At 42.5% G+C, this 15968-nt stretch overlaps 1 protein-coding gene across 1 annotated transcript in view; it reads left to right on the top strand.

Moving 5' to 3' along the window:
- Nucleotides 1-6842: 6842 nt before the first annotated feature.
- The window catches only part of LOC135981192 (angiopoietin-related protein 4-like), a 107300-nt gene continuing 98174 nt past the window's right edge, over nt 6843-15968 (top strand). The window contains exon 1 of the mRNA XM_065582443.1: nt 6843-6968. Within this exon, the coding sequence (XP_065438515.1) occupies nt 6843-6968 (126 nt within the window). The remainder of the gene's footprint in view (nt 6969-15968) is intronic.

Genomic DNA, 15968 nt, shown 5'->3' with positions numbered 1-15968 from the left:
ATTCCCTGATTCAGAGCATTTCCTTTCACATAACTCTAAAGCAAAGCAGGGACTTGAAATGGGTGCCCAGGTCAGTGCCCTATCCAGTAGGCTATAGAGTGTGTGAATCTCTCTCTCTCTCTCTCTCTCTCCTACCCTTCCCCCACCTCCTGTCAGAAATTTTGTCATAACTGCTACGTCTGCATGAAACTCTGACAAATTTTCATTTAGTTGAACATGTTCTGATGATCTCTATGCCCAATTATCTGAGCTCTCATGAAAATCTGGCCATTTATTTAAGTGCCTAACTGGGAGCAGACATTTTTTTTCAAAACCTAGCTCTGTGAAGGCAGGTACTAACCATTTAAGAGAGAGCCAGGAACTCACAACTCAAATAAGTCATTAAGGAGGCTCCCTGCTCCATCCTCGGTCTGACCTATTTGAATAGGAGGCTGAATAGGAGAGAGGGACTAGAGACCATCCAGGTTGTAAGGTAAGGTGATCTCTCTCTCTGGCTCTGAAAGACTAGTCTGACCATGTGCAAAGATTGTTTTTTGTTCATTACATTGGGGAATCTCTGAATCAGGGTCCTGAGGTAACTCGTTACTCCAATGTTCCTTCCATGAAGTTTTATCAAAGCATTTGGATTCGTTTGTTTTGGCTTCTCATTGCCTTGAATGCATTGATGCCCAGTTGGGGGCAGTAAAGTGGGGCTTACATGCAGTGCCACACCTGGCCACAGTGGGGGGTGTAGGCCCAGAATGATACAGGCCCCAGTTGAGGGTGCCGACCCCTTCTGAAAATTATAGCCATAGTGGTCTCTGTAGAACAAAGATGGTATAAGTCAGTTGGGAAAGCTTGTACTTCTACAGCCAATGTTCTATCCTATCTGTGAGTAAAGAAAGAACATCATTCTCAAGGGTATATCTGACACTCCACCCTCACCTCTCCTTGAATACTAAATTAAGTGGAAATGTTTACAATATAAAATATGCTATGTTCCTTATTTAAATTTAACTGTCCCTTCTGAAAATGTTTCTGTTTTGCAAAGGAAAAACCAATTTTCACTGGTGAAAACTCTTTTGGTTATGGCAGTTACCAATACAGTATTTGGAAAAACTAAGCGGTATCAGTGTTACAGAATCACAAATTATGTAGCCAGAAAATTTCTCCTTTGTCCCAATTACCTCAGTTCTGAATCCCTCCATTACAGAGGACAAATCCAAGAGAGTTAAATCAATTTTTGCATACACTCACATACCAAAAAGTAAACTGTATTTTTAAACATTAGCTTCATGTTTACTACTAGTCAAGACTATTCTTATAGATCCTGGGTGAAATCCTGGTTCCTGAAGTCAATGGGAGTTTTGTCATAGACTTCAAGGAGGCCATGGTTTCACTCCAGCAATCCAGAAACAAAGCCAACAATGGTTCCATTTTTATCCTTGCAAAACCAAACCACAGCAGTTGAGCTTTTGCCAAAATGCAGCTGGGGGTGAGGAAGAAGGAAGGAGATATTTGGCAGGGCTATAAGAGGAAAGACACTCCCTGGAGTCCTGGCCAGCATAAGGAAAAGGAATGGCAATCCATCCTCTTCACTCAGCAGTCTGTTGATGCATATGTGGAGTTGGGCAGAATTGCATCCCTACAGCCTGTCTGGCCCATTAATGGGCCACAATGGCACCTCATTGGACCCATGTTGGAGGAGTTTATATTGCTCCTTTTCAGCATGAACTGCCATTCACACCTATTTTCTTTGTCCCATCCACCTTCCCTAGGCATTTGTTTTTTCTCTGTTTCAATCACTTTCCTCTGAGTTTTAGCCAATGCTCCTTTAAGAAGCTAGGAAGGATTTTTCCTCATTCATAAAATGATATCTAGTGATGTGGGGTGGTTGCCTATCTCATCACATGCAAGATGTTTGTCTAGGGAGGGAGTAATGTATTATCATCATTTTTTGTTGCACCTTTACTGTAGGCATCTGGTGCATGTTAATTGAGGTAGCAGTAGGACTGGAGTTGCTGCTGTAATCCCAGGCACTGCAAGTTAAAAGGAGAGTTTTAATGTCTGGTGTACAAATACATGAGAAGGGTAAGGGGGCATTTGGAACTGTCCTGATCCCTGGGTAAATTTTGCAGGAGGGGATTAGGAAACAATGGTAACTTCAGTGATGGATTACATTGAAAACCTACCACATGTACCACCTTGTTATTCCATTAGGAGCCTAACAAAATTGCTTTCCATATGTACAAGCTGCCCCTTGTTAAATTCATTTTTTATAACACAAGGATTGCTAAATCTACTTCATTCTAAAACCACTGTTGACAAAATCAGATTGTTTAAATTGCCTAGCTGCTTTATCATCCTGTGATAGGTTGAACAAATCACATCTAGTTATGAAATGGTATAAGGTATTGGCTGGTAGGTAAAACTGCACAGAGAACAAAAAAGAACAAAACAAAAAAATCCCTGGAGGAAAGGAGCAAAGTTCTTCCAGGGAAATTAGAAGTAGCCAGTTCATCCTCAAAAGTCAGTTTGGCCAGGGTGGAGGTGTTGCCGGGACATCTGGGAGATACACTGAGTCAGCACATCCTCCTGGACAGGACCTCCCGAACAGATACTCCTAGAGGGCGGGTGGTCCTTCCCTGGTGATGAATTTCCCCTTAGGGTACAGCCTTTCCCTGCAACAGTAAATCTAGCTCCACTTTTCTTCCAGATTCTCAGTTGACTAATGTTCAAACCCCCTGTCTTTGAATGATGGGCTTGTAGTGATCATCGCAGGAGATATTAAATGTCCAGGCAAGTGACATGTAAATTGCACATTATGCAAATCAATATGGAGCGGAGAAGGAAAAAGTTAAATAAAACAATTGGCCAGTGACTGCATGGATTTACTGACCTCCCTCCATTTGTAATCAAAGGAATTTCCTTCTTTTTTTGAGTTTTTCATGGCTCGTCAAACCTCCAATAAGTAATATGATGATTCTGTATTTTTCTGTGTTCTCTTTTTACAATGAACTGAATTAAATGGAATACCCAGGAGATATGGAAAACTTCAAAGCCTGGTCCCAAATAATGTGCAGAATAGGTACAGTGTGAATACCAACAAAGCCTCAGCTTTATGTTCAAACAACCTTTTAAGAGACTTCCTATGAAAATAACTTTTTTTAATGAATCGAATTCATCTCAGAGGTTTGATACTGGAAAGAATAATTTAAAAGTCGATTCCAAATCTGACTAGCTCTCTTCTTCTGCATATTCTCTGCTGTGGCCTGCATAGCAGCCTGCCAAGTGAGAATACCTCAGAAAAAAAAAACCAGAATGAATAGCCATGGAAACCAAAAAGGCCCTAATTAAGGATTTATCACTCACTTTAAGGGGCGGGGGGGAGGAAATTGTTTTTGAATCAGGTCACTGGTGTAGAATAAAGACGTTGTTCCCTCAGTACGTCAGTCTAAATCCATATTGCACTTACGTAAGATATAGCTATTTTTAAGGGAGCATAGAGGACATGAATATGCTATTGGACTGTTGCACAACTGTGTTAGTACACTTTTACTCTTGCCCTAGTTTCTTAGAGGTCAAGAAGAGTTTAGGCTCCTGTGGCCAGAATCTCCCCTACAACATGGCCATTTGACCCTGCTCTGGTGGTGGAAAGGGGCTGTTAAACCAGCTTAGCTGACTAGCTAAGGATTCCCCCAGCATGGGAGGAGCCCCAAATTCAATAGTGTCTTCTCAGAGCCCCTGGCACAGGGGTCTTGGCCAGGCGAAAGGGGTATGGCTGGGGTGCACTTTTATTTCAGTGATTACCAAATGCCAGAATGACCCTTCTTAGGGTATGTCTATATTGCAATCTTCCCCCATTTCATGCCACACACCTGTTCCCAACCCCCTCTATAATCCAAACTCAAAGTCCTCAATCATGCATCTAGGGGTGAATTGTACCCAAGATGGCATGCTTACCTGGGGGCACAGGACAGATATGTATTGAGCTGTGACCCACACTCCTAGCCACCCACTTTGCAGTGCGGAGGTAACAAAGGTTCAAATACCTTGCCTCAAGCCAAAATAATCCACCACTGCTAATTCCACAATTCCCTGAATCTGTATCTTTCTGCCTTTACTACACTGCACTTCTATCTGCTCTCTTCCCATTCCCTCTGGAAATGACCTGGTGGTTTACATCTCCTTGCTCAGCATTTAACACCTCATTTCCCACATGGCCTGCTCCTGTTTCTGTAGTTTGGTCTGTGCCAAACCGCCATTGGCATACAGCAACTCATGAACAATTGCCTCAGAGATCTTCGTGGAAGATTGCAGACTGTTCGGGTTGAATAATTTTCCAAAAGGATCGGAAACATATCCTGATACCAGCGTTCAGGTCTCTTGTAGCATCATTGAGCATTGCTGCATAGAAGAGATTGAACAAGACCGAACCAATTACGTAGTCCTGCTTAATACCTTTAGTGATAGGAAATTAGTCAGACAGTAACCATCTACACTGACTCGTCCAAGCATTCCATCATGAAATGCTGGTGAATGCTGGTGAATTTTTCTGGACAACCAAACTTATGTAATAGTTGACAAAATCAAGATCTACTGATTGTGTCAAATGCTTTAGCCAAGTCGATGAAGACACTGTAACCGTCCTGTTAGTGTTCTCTGTATTGAGGCACCGATTGCACATGATTAATAATGTTCCATAGCAGACAATCAGGGAGTTCTCTGGCCAGAATCTTTCCAACAATGGAGGGTAACAAGATACCACAATAGTTGCCACAGTCAGACTTTTCACCTCCCTTCTTGTATATGGTGACAATGGTAGTATCTTTGAAGTTGTGCGGTACATCTTCAGTACTCCATAGACTGAGAAAGAGTACATGTAGGGTATGTCTACACTGCAATTAAAAACTAGCGGCTAACTTGTGCCAGCTGACTTGGGCTCGTGGGGCTTGGGCTAAGGAGATGTTTAATTAGATTAATAGAATCAGAGATTTTAAGGCCTGAAGGGACCATCATGATCATCTAGTGTGACCTCCTGCACCTTGCAAGCCACAGAACCTTGCCCACCCACTCCTGTAATAGACCCCAAAACTCTGGCTGAGTCACTAAAGTCCTCAAATCATGATTTGAAGACTTCAACTTACATCATTTACACAAGTTTAAACCTGTAAGTGACCCGTGCCCCATGCTCCAGAGCTAGGCAAAAAAAACCTGGGGTCTCTGCCAATCTGACCTGGGGGGAAAATCCTTCCCAGCCCCAAATATGGAGGTCAGTCGGACCCTGAGCATTTCGGCAAGACCCAACAGCCAGACACCAAGAAAGATGTTGTGGTATAGATGTTCAGGCTTAGGCTACTGCCCGAGCCCTGGGACCCTCCCACCTCACAGGGTCCTGGAACTCAGGCTCCAGCTGAAACCTGAACATGTACATCACAATTAAACAGCTGCTTAGTGTGAACCTGAGTCAGCTGGCATGGGCCAGCTGCAGGTTTTTAGTTGCAGTGTAAACATACCCACAGACACCTCAGCAAGGTCTCTCCCTCACACTTGAATATTTCTGCAAGAATGCCATCAGATTCAGAGACCCTGCAGTTCTTCATGGCACTGATTGCAGTGCTGACTTTGTCAAGGGATGGGGCTGCAATCGTGTTGGTTAGTTAGTGCTACAGTACAGGCCTGTGAGAAGTGTCTAGTGCTGGTGACCAATATAGTGACTCCACTATTATCATAATTGGTCACCAGCTAGCCTTGTTTAGGTGAAAAGGAGGCTGAGTGCATATGTTCTCCCTGTTGGTGCATAGCCTCTCCGCTGACAAGACCTTTGCAGTACCTCCAACTTGTACCAACTGGTAACTGGGCCCTTGCTTGCCCAGGTTAATTCTGCAAGGGATCTCAGAGCAGCATGGGGCCCCAGAGATGTAATGAGTAGGCCTACCCAATGTGTGGAATATATCCTGACATTCACTAACATGTGACTCCAGCTACCAAACTGGCAGCAAAGACCTCAATGGTTTCTATGGTCTTTGAGAGTGCTATACTCTACAACAGCATAGCAAGCAGATGCAGACATAGCAGTTGATTATGACCATAGAGAGCACATGAAATGATTCCATAGTGATGGCCATAGACTGCACCTAACATCTGCCAATGCATGCCACTGGAGTTCAGGAGAACGGGTGAGAAATGGTGGGTGGTGCGACACAAGCCATCAATGTTAAAAACAACTCACATGTGTTCCGATATTGGAGCACAGTGATGGGCAAGTGGCAAAGCATTAGGAGAAGTGACGCTGGTGGTTGTAGTTGCACACCTGCATGTAGGCAGTCCATGACATTGGTCACTTGGTGCTGTACCTTGAAGTAGCAGTACCATTCAGCAACATCCTTGGGTGTCTGAGCAGCTCTATTCAGGATTGCACTACTCACCACACATGGGGAAGGCACTAGAAAAGGTGCCCTAAAAATTGCCTGCTTCCCTAGAACCTGACCAGACCACCATATCTGGAAGTTCATGCACCTATGCAGTCAGAAAATGAACAAACTTGCAATTACAATAGCTTTGTGGAAGCTAGGGTGCTATGGGACAATTATAGCACCAACCAACCTGAGAGAGGCACAGCACTTGTTGCAAGAGACCTGGCCAGGTATAGGGTTGACGTTGCTGCACTGAGTGAAACCAGACTCTCCAATGAATGGCAACTTACCAAACTCAGTGCAGAGTGTACATTCTTCTGGTGAGGCCACCTATCTACAGAGCCACAACAATCAGATGTTGGTTTTGCCATTAGCAACTCCTCTACTACCAAGCTCAAAAGTCTTCCAAAAGACATGAGTGATCATCCTATGTTTTATGCTCCCACCATGACAAATGCCAACGATGAGAATGAAAAGTTCTACAATGACTTAGGCAAACTCATCATGTCTACCTTGGTGTCAGATAAACTGACCATCATGGGGGACTTTAATGCAAGGGTTGGAAGTAACGTGGTAACATGGAAGCATGCCATCAGACAGCATGGGACTGGGGAAGAGAATAGCAATGAAACTCTGCTGCTCACTGCAATCACTGCAACTAGCAATCACAAATGCCCTTTTCCACCTTCCAGACAAAACTAAAACATCATGAATACACCCAAAATCCAAACAATAACATCTTAGTGACTACATCATCATCTGGCAGTGAGACCTACAGGATGTACAAATAACTGCAGCTATGCACAGTGCAGACTGCTAGAGAGACCATCACATGGTCTGCTCCATCTGTTTATTGGCAATATGACCAGTGCATTGCAAGTCATCATCTAAAGCAATCAGACTGCTCAACGTAAACTGACTTGAAGATGAAACTTCACAAGCACAGCTCTGCAACAACATCACAGCAGCTCTGTCTGACCCTGCTGGTTTGACAACTAGTGCTAATGTAAAGAGTGAGTGGGTGACTGTATATCAAGCCCCTCTCACAAACTTGGGTACAGTAAAACAACATCACCAAGACTGGTTCAATGAGAATGACTCAAAAATCCCAAAGCTGCTCACTGAAAATCATGAGATGTACTGTCAAATTCTTGCATCACATGTCCCTGAAGGCAGTAAAAAACGTACAGGTTACCACCTCCAATTTCACCCAGAGCTAACTATGACTTCTCTTAACCTGTCCACCTCGGACTTAGTGTAGAGGATTCATCAAATCCAGGAAGAAGTTAGGTGCCACCTGGAACAGCCTTCTACAAGCAACATGCAGACTCGCATCATCAACCAGTCTCCACATATTCAGTCAGACAAAAAGTGTGGCTCCTGACAAAGCACTTGTGCATCAAACAAATTCTTGCATAAATTAGACTTCTAGTTCCTTGGCCTTTATCAAATCCACTGCCAAGTTAGCCTGGTTACTGTTGAACACCTCCTACCCCAATTTCTGAAGAAACACCCAGTATTCCACATGTCCCTCCTGAAATCATATTCTAAAAATTCATTTCCCCACATGACCCAGCCACCTTCACTGCCAGTGCATGTGCAAGGCCACGAGGAATATGTCATGAGATCTTGGAGTCTAATACATGAGATCTTGGAGTCTAAACGCCAGCAGAGTAAACATTTATACCTGATTGACTAGGAAGACTGTGGCCCTGAGGAGCATACGTGGGAGCTAGTAGAAAATGTTCATGTTCCCACCCTAATACAAGCCTTCCATGATGCTGAGATCCAGCCCAAGAGGCCCAGCTCCCAGAGGGGGGACAGGGGTGATATCAGGCCTCAAAAGTCTTGAACCCAGGTCTTGGGGAATTCTGGGAGTCATCACAGTGCAATTCTCCATGCTGGAACTCACAGAGAAAAGCTGGGACCTGGATCCATGAAGCCCAACTGGGGCACAAGCCCTGCCCCTACACTCTGATGGGGACAGCTCCAAGGCTCCTCACTGGGCCATGGTCCCTATTTAAGCCAGAGGAGGAAACAGGAAGTTGTCTGTTAAATTGGGCTTCATTCTGTGATGGACTGCTTGCCTGGCATTTACCGGTTCATGTTTCCTGATCCTGACCTGATATCCTGACTTGGCCTGACTCCTGGTATTTGACTCCTGAGCCCTACCTTCTGGTTTGTCTCTTGATTCTGATCTCCTGGTATTCCAACCCACCCTGATTCCAGGTAATTGGCTCCTGCCCATGCCTGATGCTAACACCTAAGCCAGGCCACTTTTGCCCTGGCCCTTGCACCATGGTCCCAGTGTAAGTTAGACATTCTCTAGGTTGACCTAACTTTCACTAGCTGGAAACAGTCCATAAAGGACCATCTGCTAGCTGAGTACAGCTGGAGCAAAATATACTCTGGTCACTCTCCCACCCCACACCCACTGTGCCTCCTGCATTGAAGATGGCTATGCCAGCTTTGTACCTACTGAGTCCTCCATCACATCAGAGATATTCCCAGAAAGCTCCAAGGAGCCTGTAAGAGTGCATGGCCATCCCTCCCTGTCAATCTCGGAAGAAGGCCATGCCTCCTCGCTATCTTGTTCCTAGAAAAAAGCAATCTGAAACAGGGGAAATTAGCTGTCTCTGGTGCCCAGGCCCTCTGAGCTGGAGTGGGCAGTGATCAGTCTCTGGGGCTCGAGCCCTAGGCAGAGTTGGGCCCCAAACAGTCTAGGGCTCTGGCCCTCAAGCAGGGCAGCACAGCAATCAGTCTAGAAGCCCAGGCCCTCAAGGATGGTGAGATACCAAACAGTTTAGGAGGGGCTCTGACCCTCAGGCAGGGTGGAGCAGTCTATGAGCCCAGACCATCAAACAGGGGCGGGGCACCAAACAGTCTAGGGCTCCAGCCCTCAGATAGGCCAGAGCAGGGAATAGGCATGGGGCCCGGGCCCTGAGGCAGGGTGGGGCACCACACAGTGTAAGGCTCCAGCTCTCAGGCAGGGCAGAGCAATGAATAGTCTAGGGACCCAAGCCCTTAGGAAGGGCAGAGCACCAAACAATCTAAGGCTCCAGCTCTCAAACAGGGCAGAGCGATAAAGAGTCTAGTGACCTAGCTCTGGCAGATGGTAGACTAGCACAGGCCTCCTGGACTAAGGTGGGGAGGCTGCCACCCTACTCCACTAGGTCCCAGCCTAGAGCCCTAACAGTGGTAGAGTGTTCTGCCACTAGGTCAGCAGGGAATCCAGCCACAACACACTGATTTGGATTCAGGCAGCAGTGCAGCCGAACTGGAGTCAGCTGTCCCTGGGCTCCTTCCTACCCTCCCCTTTGGGGGTACCTGGATCCCGAGGTCATCCTCCATCTGCCCGGGGCACACTGCCAGTGGTAGTCTCAGCAGCTTCTCGGTGTCCGGGGGTGTCCGGTAGCTCTGGTACGTCTGGCAGTTCCTCAGCGCAGCAGAGATCCTCTTTGGGTTCCTGCTCCAGCAGCTTGTAGGGAGCGTCTGTCTCCCACAGTGCCTTCGGCTAAACTGAGCTGCAGAGCCCGCTTTTTGTATTTCTTGTACCACATCCACACATCTGGTATAGTGGGCATGGCCTTCCTGGCCCCACCCAACAGGGGCAGGAGGTGGTTCCTCCTTGTCAATCTTGGAGGGACGTCATGACCCCTTGCTACAGATCCTAAATCACTTTTGAAAAATGGGATTTATCTCCTAAGTGACTTAGATGCTTTTGAAAATTTTATCCTTCATGCTTAGTACTTCTGCAGGAATATAACATCAAGTATTTATTTAGATAAAACTATTTATGTCATACTTTTGGCACATTGGTTACATTTGTTTAGCATTTCAAAAGTGCTTCAATTGTTCCTAAAAACACTGACATTGGGTGCTATTTCTTTAGTGTTAACATTTATTTTTATTTTTGGAGACAATACCCTCTGACTTTTGAACCATTTTGTGTCTGAAATCTATCTGGCATTACAAACATTCCTGTCCTATACAAAAAAAAAAAAAAAAACACCTTGAAGAAATGCAATAGAAATCTCCTATCTTATAGGAATACTTAAAATTTCCAGGATTATGTTTTAATGGCAGAAAAGTGTTACAAAATATTAAAAATAAAAATGTCTGTAACTCATTAAATTGGTGTAGGAGTTTTGTTCTTTTTTTAAACAAGATTATATCTGTAAAGCCATGTGATGTATAAACACAAAGCAATGATGTTCTATATTAATTTGCCATCCACAGGAGTTGAAATTGTTGTTGGTTGTTGCGTCCATATTGAAAGCCCTACCTAGCCAAAACTCAATGTGGGCTTTGCAACATGAAATGAGGGGTTATGAATAAAGCTGTATATTGCGAATGCCCAGTCTAGAATCTCCTGAGAACACAAGAGTCATTACCTGTAGGATACTGCACAGCCATTAGATGGTAATGGCTTTCAGTTTCACTCAGCATCAACCTGGGCTGCATTTAAGCTGGCACCCTACTGAAGAAAGGCTCCATAACCCATTATCAATGCTCAGTCATTAACTCCCACTCATTCCTTCTTATTTCTTTTACAACCATCTCAGGTGAGAATTAACACAGCAGTTCACATGAGCCAGATTGAGTATTACTCAAGACAACTATGTTTTAAAGACTAAAGAGGAGCTGGTATCCAGATAACTAGCTTGGGACACAACAGTGGAGTTATAGAACAGCTACAGATTTAGGGTTTTTATATGCTGTACTCTCATAGAAATAGGATTGGGCTTTCAAGTCATCACCCTTCACTGTGGGCACTGCAGAGCTGCACTGACCCAGAGTTGCAATGGGTCTTGCGCTTGTAGTAGAACCTCTTTGCAGTGTCCATTTGATGGTAGCTAGGCATGAAAGGGAAGAGTCCTTCACAAATAAATACTAGCCCTGAAATGCTGTGTCTAGATAGCAGTTGGACAAAATACAGGAAATACTGATATTCAATACAAAAATGAAGGGTTGGGGTGGAATTCTCAAAAGTACCTACCTGATTTAGAAGCACAAATTCCATCAAGAGCTAATAGGACTTGTGCTCCTATGTCACTTAGCTATTTTTGAAAATTCCATCCTTGTTTCCTGCTTATCAAGAGCCAGAGTTTGCTCTAGGTAGGCAGAGTCCTGAGCAAGGGGGATCAGAAGCTGCAGAACCCTGCTTTCTCCTTGTCTGAATTGGGTGGTAAATTTACTACTGGTCTATTCCTCCACCTACCTGGCACTGGCTCAACTACTCAGGCCTGCAATTAAATGGGGTGGAATCGAGGCTTCATCCATTCTCCAGCCCTCCCTGCTTCGTGGAAGTAGTAAATAGGAAAGTGTCCACACAACTCCTATGTACTTGGACTCAAGGTCCAGGTACTGGACATGCTGAGGACATAAGGGGAATTCAAGCCAGACTTTAGCTCCAATATTGCCCTTAGATTAATGTATTCCTGATGAGTATAGAACAGAGTGTTTGTGAAGAAATACTCAATATTGGTTACACTCCACTTTATTATCAATGGCTTACAATAATTGTTTCAGGTAATTTGGTACAGCTCTATTTAAAAAAAAAACCTTTTGTTTTTACTCAAATGCCTTTATATACATGAAAGTCTGAGATGTATAACACTTTCATAACACTTGAGCATTACATTTTTCTTAGTAATGGATTTCATCTTGTACCTGACAGTCTGCTCTTGAAACTTATAAGCATAAAATTAAAATACCGAACAACTTCCAAAATAGTACTTTGAATTAGCGGGTTTTACACAGCAGCTGAGAGGGGTTTGATAAGCATTTCCCCCTATAATTTCCAAGGTACCAATCTCAGATGATGTTCATCCCTCTTATCCCACATGCGCTGTACTTTCTAACTCACTAGGCTCTTTACCACATGCTCAAAAGAATTCAGAAAGGCACAAGGAAAATTATTTAAAAATTCTATAGTGCTAGTAGAAGAAAATTAACCACTGCAAATTGTGAAGGTCTTTTTTTGTTGGTTATGGGGAAGAGGGGGGGGATTTGCGATTGTCAGGAAAGCATTGTAAAAATATGACAATATCACAAGAGACAAGGTGGAGTATTGTGATTTCCAATGAGCCACAATGTTTTTGATGTTACTTTTATGTGGCATTGTCCGAAAAAGAATATTTTTGGAAACAAGATGTCAGCATCAGTTGACAGATCCTGCCACATTTAAGCATATATTTAGAGAAGACTGGCATATGTGTGCATACTGGCAGGGTATAGGTATGTCGATTACATGCACTCTATTGCTTTGGGTTTTGACATAACACGTTTTGTGGGATTGTCTCTATAAACATGAGAAGAACAGATGAAAAGCAAATAATAAAATAAATCTACTATTACATAGAGTTGTCAAAGTTAGAAATGGAAAAAACTTATTAGGTTAGCCATGTCTTCCTCCTAATCAATGCATTTCCCTAACATATATTTCCTAGTGTTCAAATCTATTCTAAAGAACCACTAAGAACGAAGCTTCCACCATTTCCCTGGTAAAGGGAGACTTTTCCATCCACCCCTATTCTACAATTGACTCTCTCTATTTGTCCAAGTTCTTATAAGCACCCCATTGTACATATAAATATATATTTGTCTCTTTTTCTCTTGTCCTACATGCCAGCAGTGATTGGACTATATTCATTTTGTCTGAATATTTTTTGTGGTATAACGTGATGTTTTGTGGGGAGGTTATTTCAAAGGAGTGGGTTTTGTATTTTGCTCTGAACATATAATTCTGATTTTCATGAGTGACTTCCAGATCCCTAGGCCAATTGCTGAGAAACCTTTGTTTCTTTCACACACAAGTGTGAGGTTTTGAGGTTGACAGATCCATTGTTTCAATGGAGCATAGCTGACATGAGTGGTGACAATAACCATGAAGATTGAGACAGTTATCCAAATAACTTGAGTCAGTTCCAGGCATGGTTTTGAATATGAGGATAAACCTTGATTTTGACATTGTATCCCATGGGCAGTTAGAGAACAGAGTAGGGACTAGAGGGGACTAGAGTGATGTGCTCTTGTGGGCATATGTTGTTTAGGACACTCTTTTCTTCACAATTTTTCATCAACTGCATTCTGTTCTAAATGCATTTCAACTTTCTAAAGGTCAGTATTTCTATGCCTAGGTAAAGAGAACTATACAAGTAAGATCTGGAAATTAGAAATGTATGGATCATCCTGGCTAACTCTTAATCTGTCAGAAGGCAGAACATTCTTCTTGCCAGACACAGATGGAGAAAACCCTCTTTGGTGGCCATGACAGTTTCAGTACCCAGAAGCAGTGAACACTGAAGCTATGGATTGGTTTAGCCTATGTAGCTAGATACCCTCAATGCAGAATATGATTAGAAGAGGTGGTGAGTTCTTCAAAATGATTTCCTTTCCACACCAGTATCATCATCAGTCTCACCAAGATTTATCTTCAACCATCTGCCATTTATCCACTTGCTGATTTCAGTCAAGCCCTTGGATGTTTGATGCTTTTTGTATCTGATGTAAAGGTGATACAGAGATGGGTGTCATCTAATATTGCTGGCATTTTAGTCCATGCAGTTTGTCTCTCCCCAATGGCTTTCAGGCAGATGCTGAACAAGGGAAGGGAGAACACAGAACTCAATTTATCCATCTGAGATGGATGAATGGATAAGTTGACCTTAGTTTGTGCTTCCAGAGGTCAAAGTAACCCAGACCTGATGTTTAGGCCTCCCCTCCCTATGCCTGGCCAGCAATTTGCAATATGACTTTGGGGCAATTGCTTAAACTCCCTGTAATTCACTTTCTCCATCTGTAAAATGAGAATAACAATTAATAGTTTTATAGGGGTCTTGTGAGGCTAAATTTATGAATGCTAGAATGTTAATGTAAAGTGCTTTGAGATTTTTATATGGATTTGGTTCTTGGACAGTTCCAGACTAACCCTCAGAATCTGAACACAGGGTTTACTCAAATCCTAATCTTGATCCAGATCTTTAACATCGTCTCCTTAGCCCATATCTAATGACCATAAATAATACTGACCCTAAATTTGGAAGGATTTCAATTTCTTTTTGGTAGCTGAACATATATCCAGTAAATATTTGTAGTTCTAGACACTACTTACAGAAGGCCTTTAAACATTTTCTCATTGAAAAGACTTTGATTTTTTTTTCAATCTTGACTGCTTAAAAAGGCACATTCTCTTTCACTAGTATGACATCTTTTTAATATTATACAACTTCAATGTTTTTGAAAGTAAAGGTCAGCCTAGAAATTTAATACCTGACTAGAAAAGTTCTCTTCATCAGTTTTTCCTTCTTTGATCATTTAATTGCCTGTATTCTCATAAATATGCCTTAAAAAAGAACAAAATAGATCAGTCAAGCTCAATTTCATTTTTTGGCCAAGATCTGAGCAATTAAAAAGATCTGTGCTATTTATAATGTCTTCTGATTCCAACATTTGCCAGGTTAGAATGTCTGTATCCTTTTATTTCAGATAATGAGAAAGCTCCATGTGCAGTAGTGTACATCTGTTTGAATTAGACACATTATTTATTCTTGCCTATGTGCATGCTTATTGTTGCCTTGTTATTGCACACATTGGAAGGATCACGGAATGAAGTTTGATCTAGTATGCTGTAGTTAAGAAAATTAAGCATGTGTACTCCTGTATTAACTCTAATCTGTTTAAACGTCTCTCTGGCTGCATCATGCTATGCTATAGATAAGCTAAATCAAAGCAGGATCTGTTCATATTCATTTTCATCTTCAGTCATCAGGTAAAATAGCCACTTGTTCCATATGGTGTTAGTTCTAAAATGAAAAGGGTATTTTATATTAAAAAGCTGTGTGCATACTGCTTTCATAGCAACTCTCACATAAGGAAAGAAAACATGAGCTTCATCAACAGCATTTTATGACCTTTTAATATACAGTGTGATGACATAGCCTTTAGATAGTAAGCCAGAATTTCCACTCTGATATAATTCAGAGGCAGGAGTTATACTTTCCGTATACAGTTATTTCATTTGATTACAGATATGCAGGACACATAACACCACTGAGGCCTGTGCTACAACCAGTGCATTTTCTTTTTACAACTGGCACCATAATCTCTCCTTTAAGAAATGTTTAGTAACAGTAATATTTGTAATGCTAAAACATAGTAAAACATCTTAAACATTTCTTAAGCAATGAAACTAAATCTGCACTATCAATATGGGGGGTTTTATCTCTCAGGACTAAATATTTTCTTTGGAGATTACTTCTGCAAACTCATAGGCATGCAGGTAACTTTACATATAGGAGCAGCCAATGGGTTAGTAGTTCAAGCCTATGGGACTAGTAAAGTTACTCATATTCATAAGGGTTTGCGGGATCAGGGCCATCATGCTATTATACATTGTGAATACTTCTCTTAATGTTATTATCCATTCTGTGTTTTCCATACATTGTACATTCATGTATGCATTTCATCAGTGAACTGTCTGTATCTTCCTTTTGAAGAGAGTGTTCTTCTGGATATTGCAACAGAGGGTCCTGTGGCACCTTTGAGACTAACAGAAGTACTGGGAGCATA

This window comes from Chrysemys picta, chromosome 2 (assembly GCF_011386835.1).
Source record: "Chrysemys picta bellii isolate R12L10 chromosome 2, ASM1138683v2, whole genome shotgun sequence".
In the NCBI taxonomy this organism is placed as follows: domain Eukaryota; kingdom Metazoa; phylum Chordata; order Testudines; family Emydidae; genus Chrysemys; species Chrysemys picta.
The sequence above is the reverse complement of the archived record's forward strand: the minus strand, read 5'-3'. Positions and strand labels throughout refer to the sequence as shown.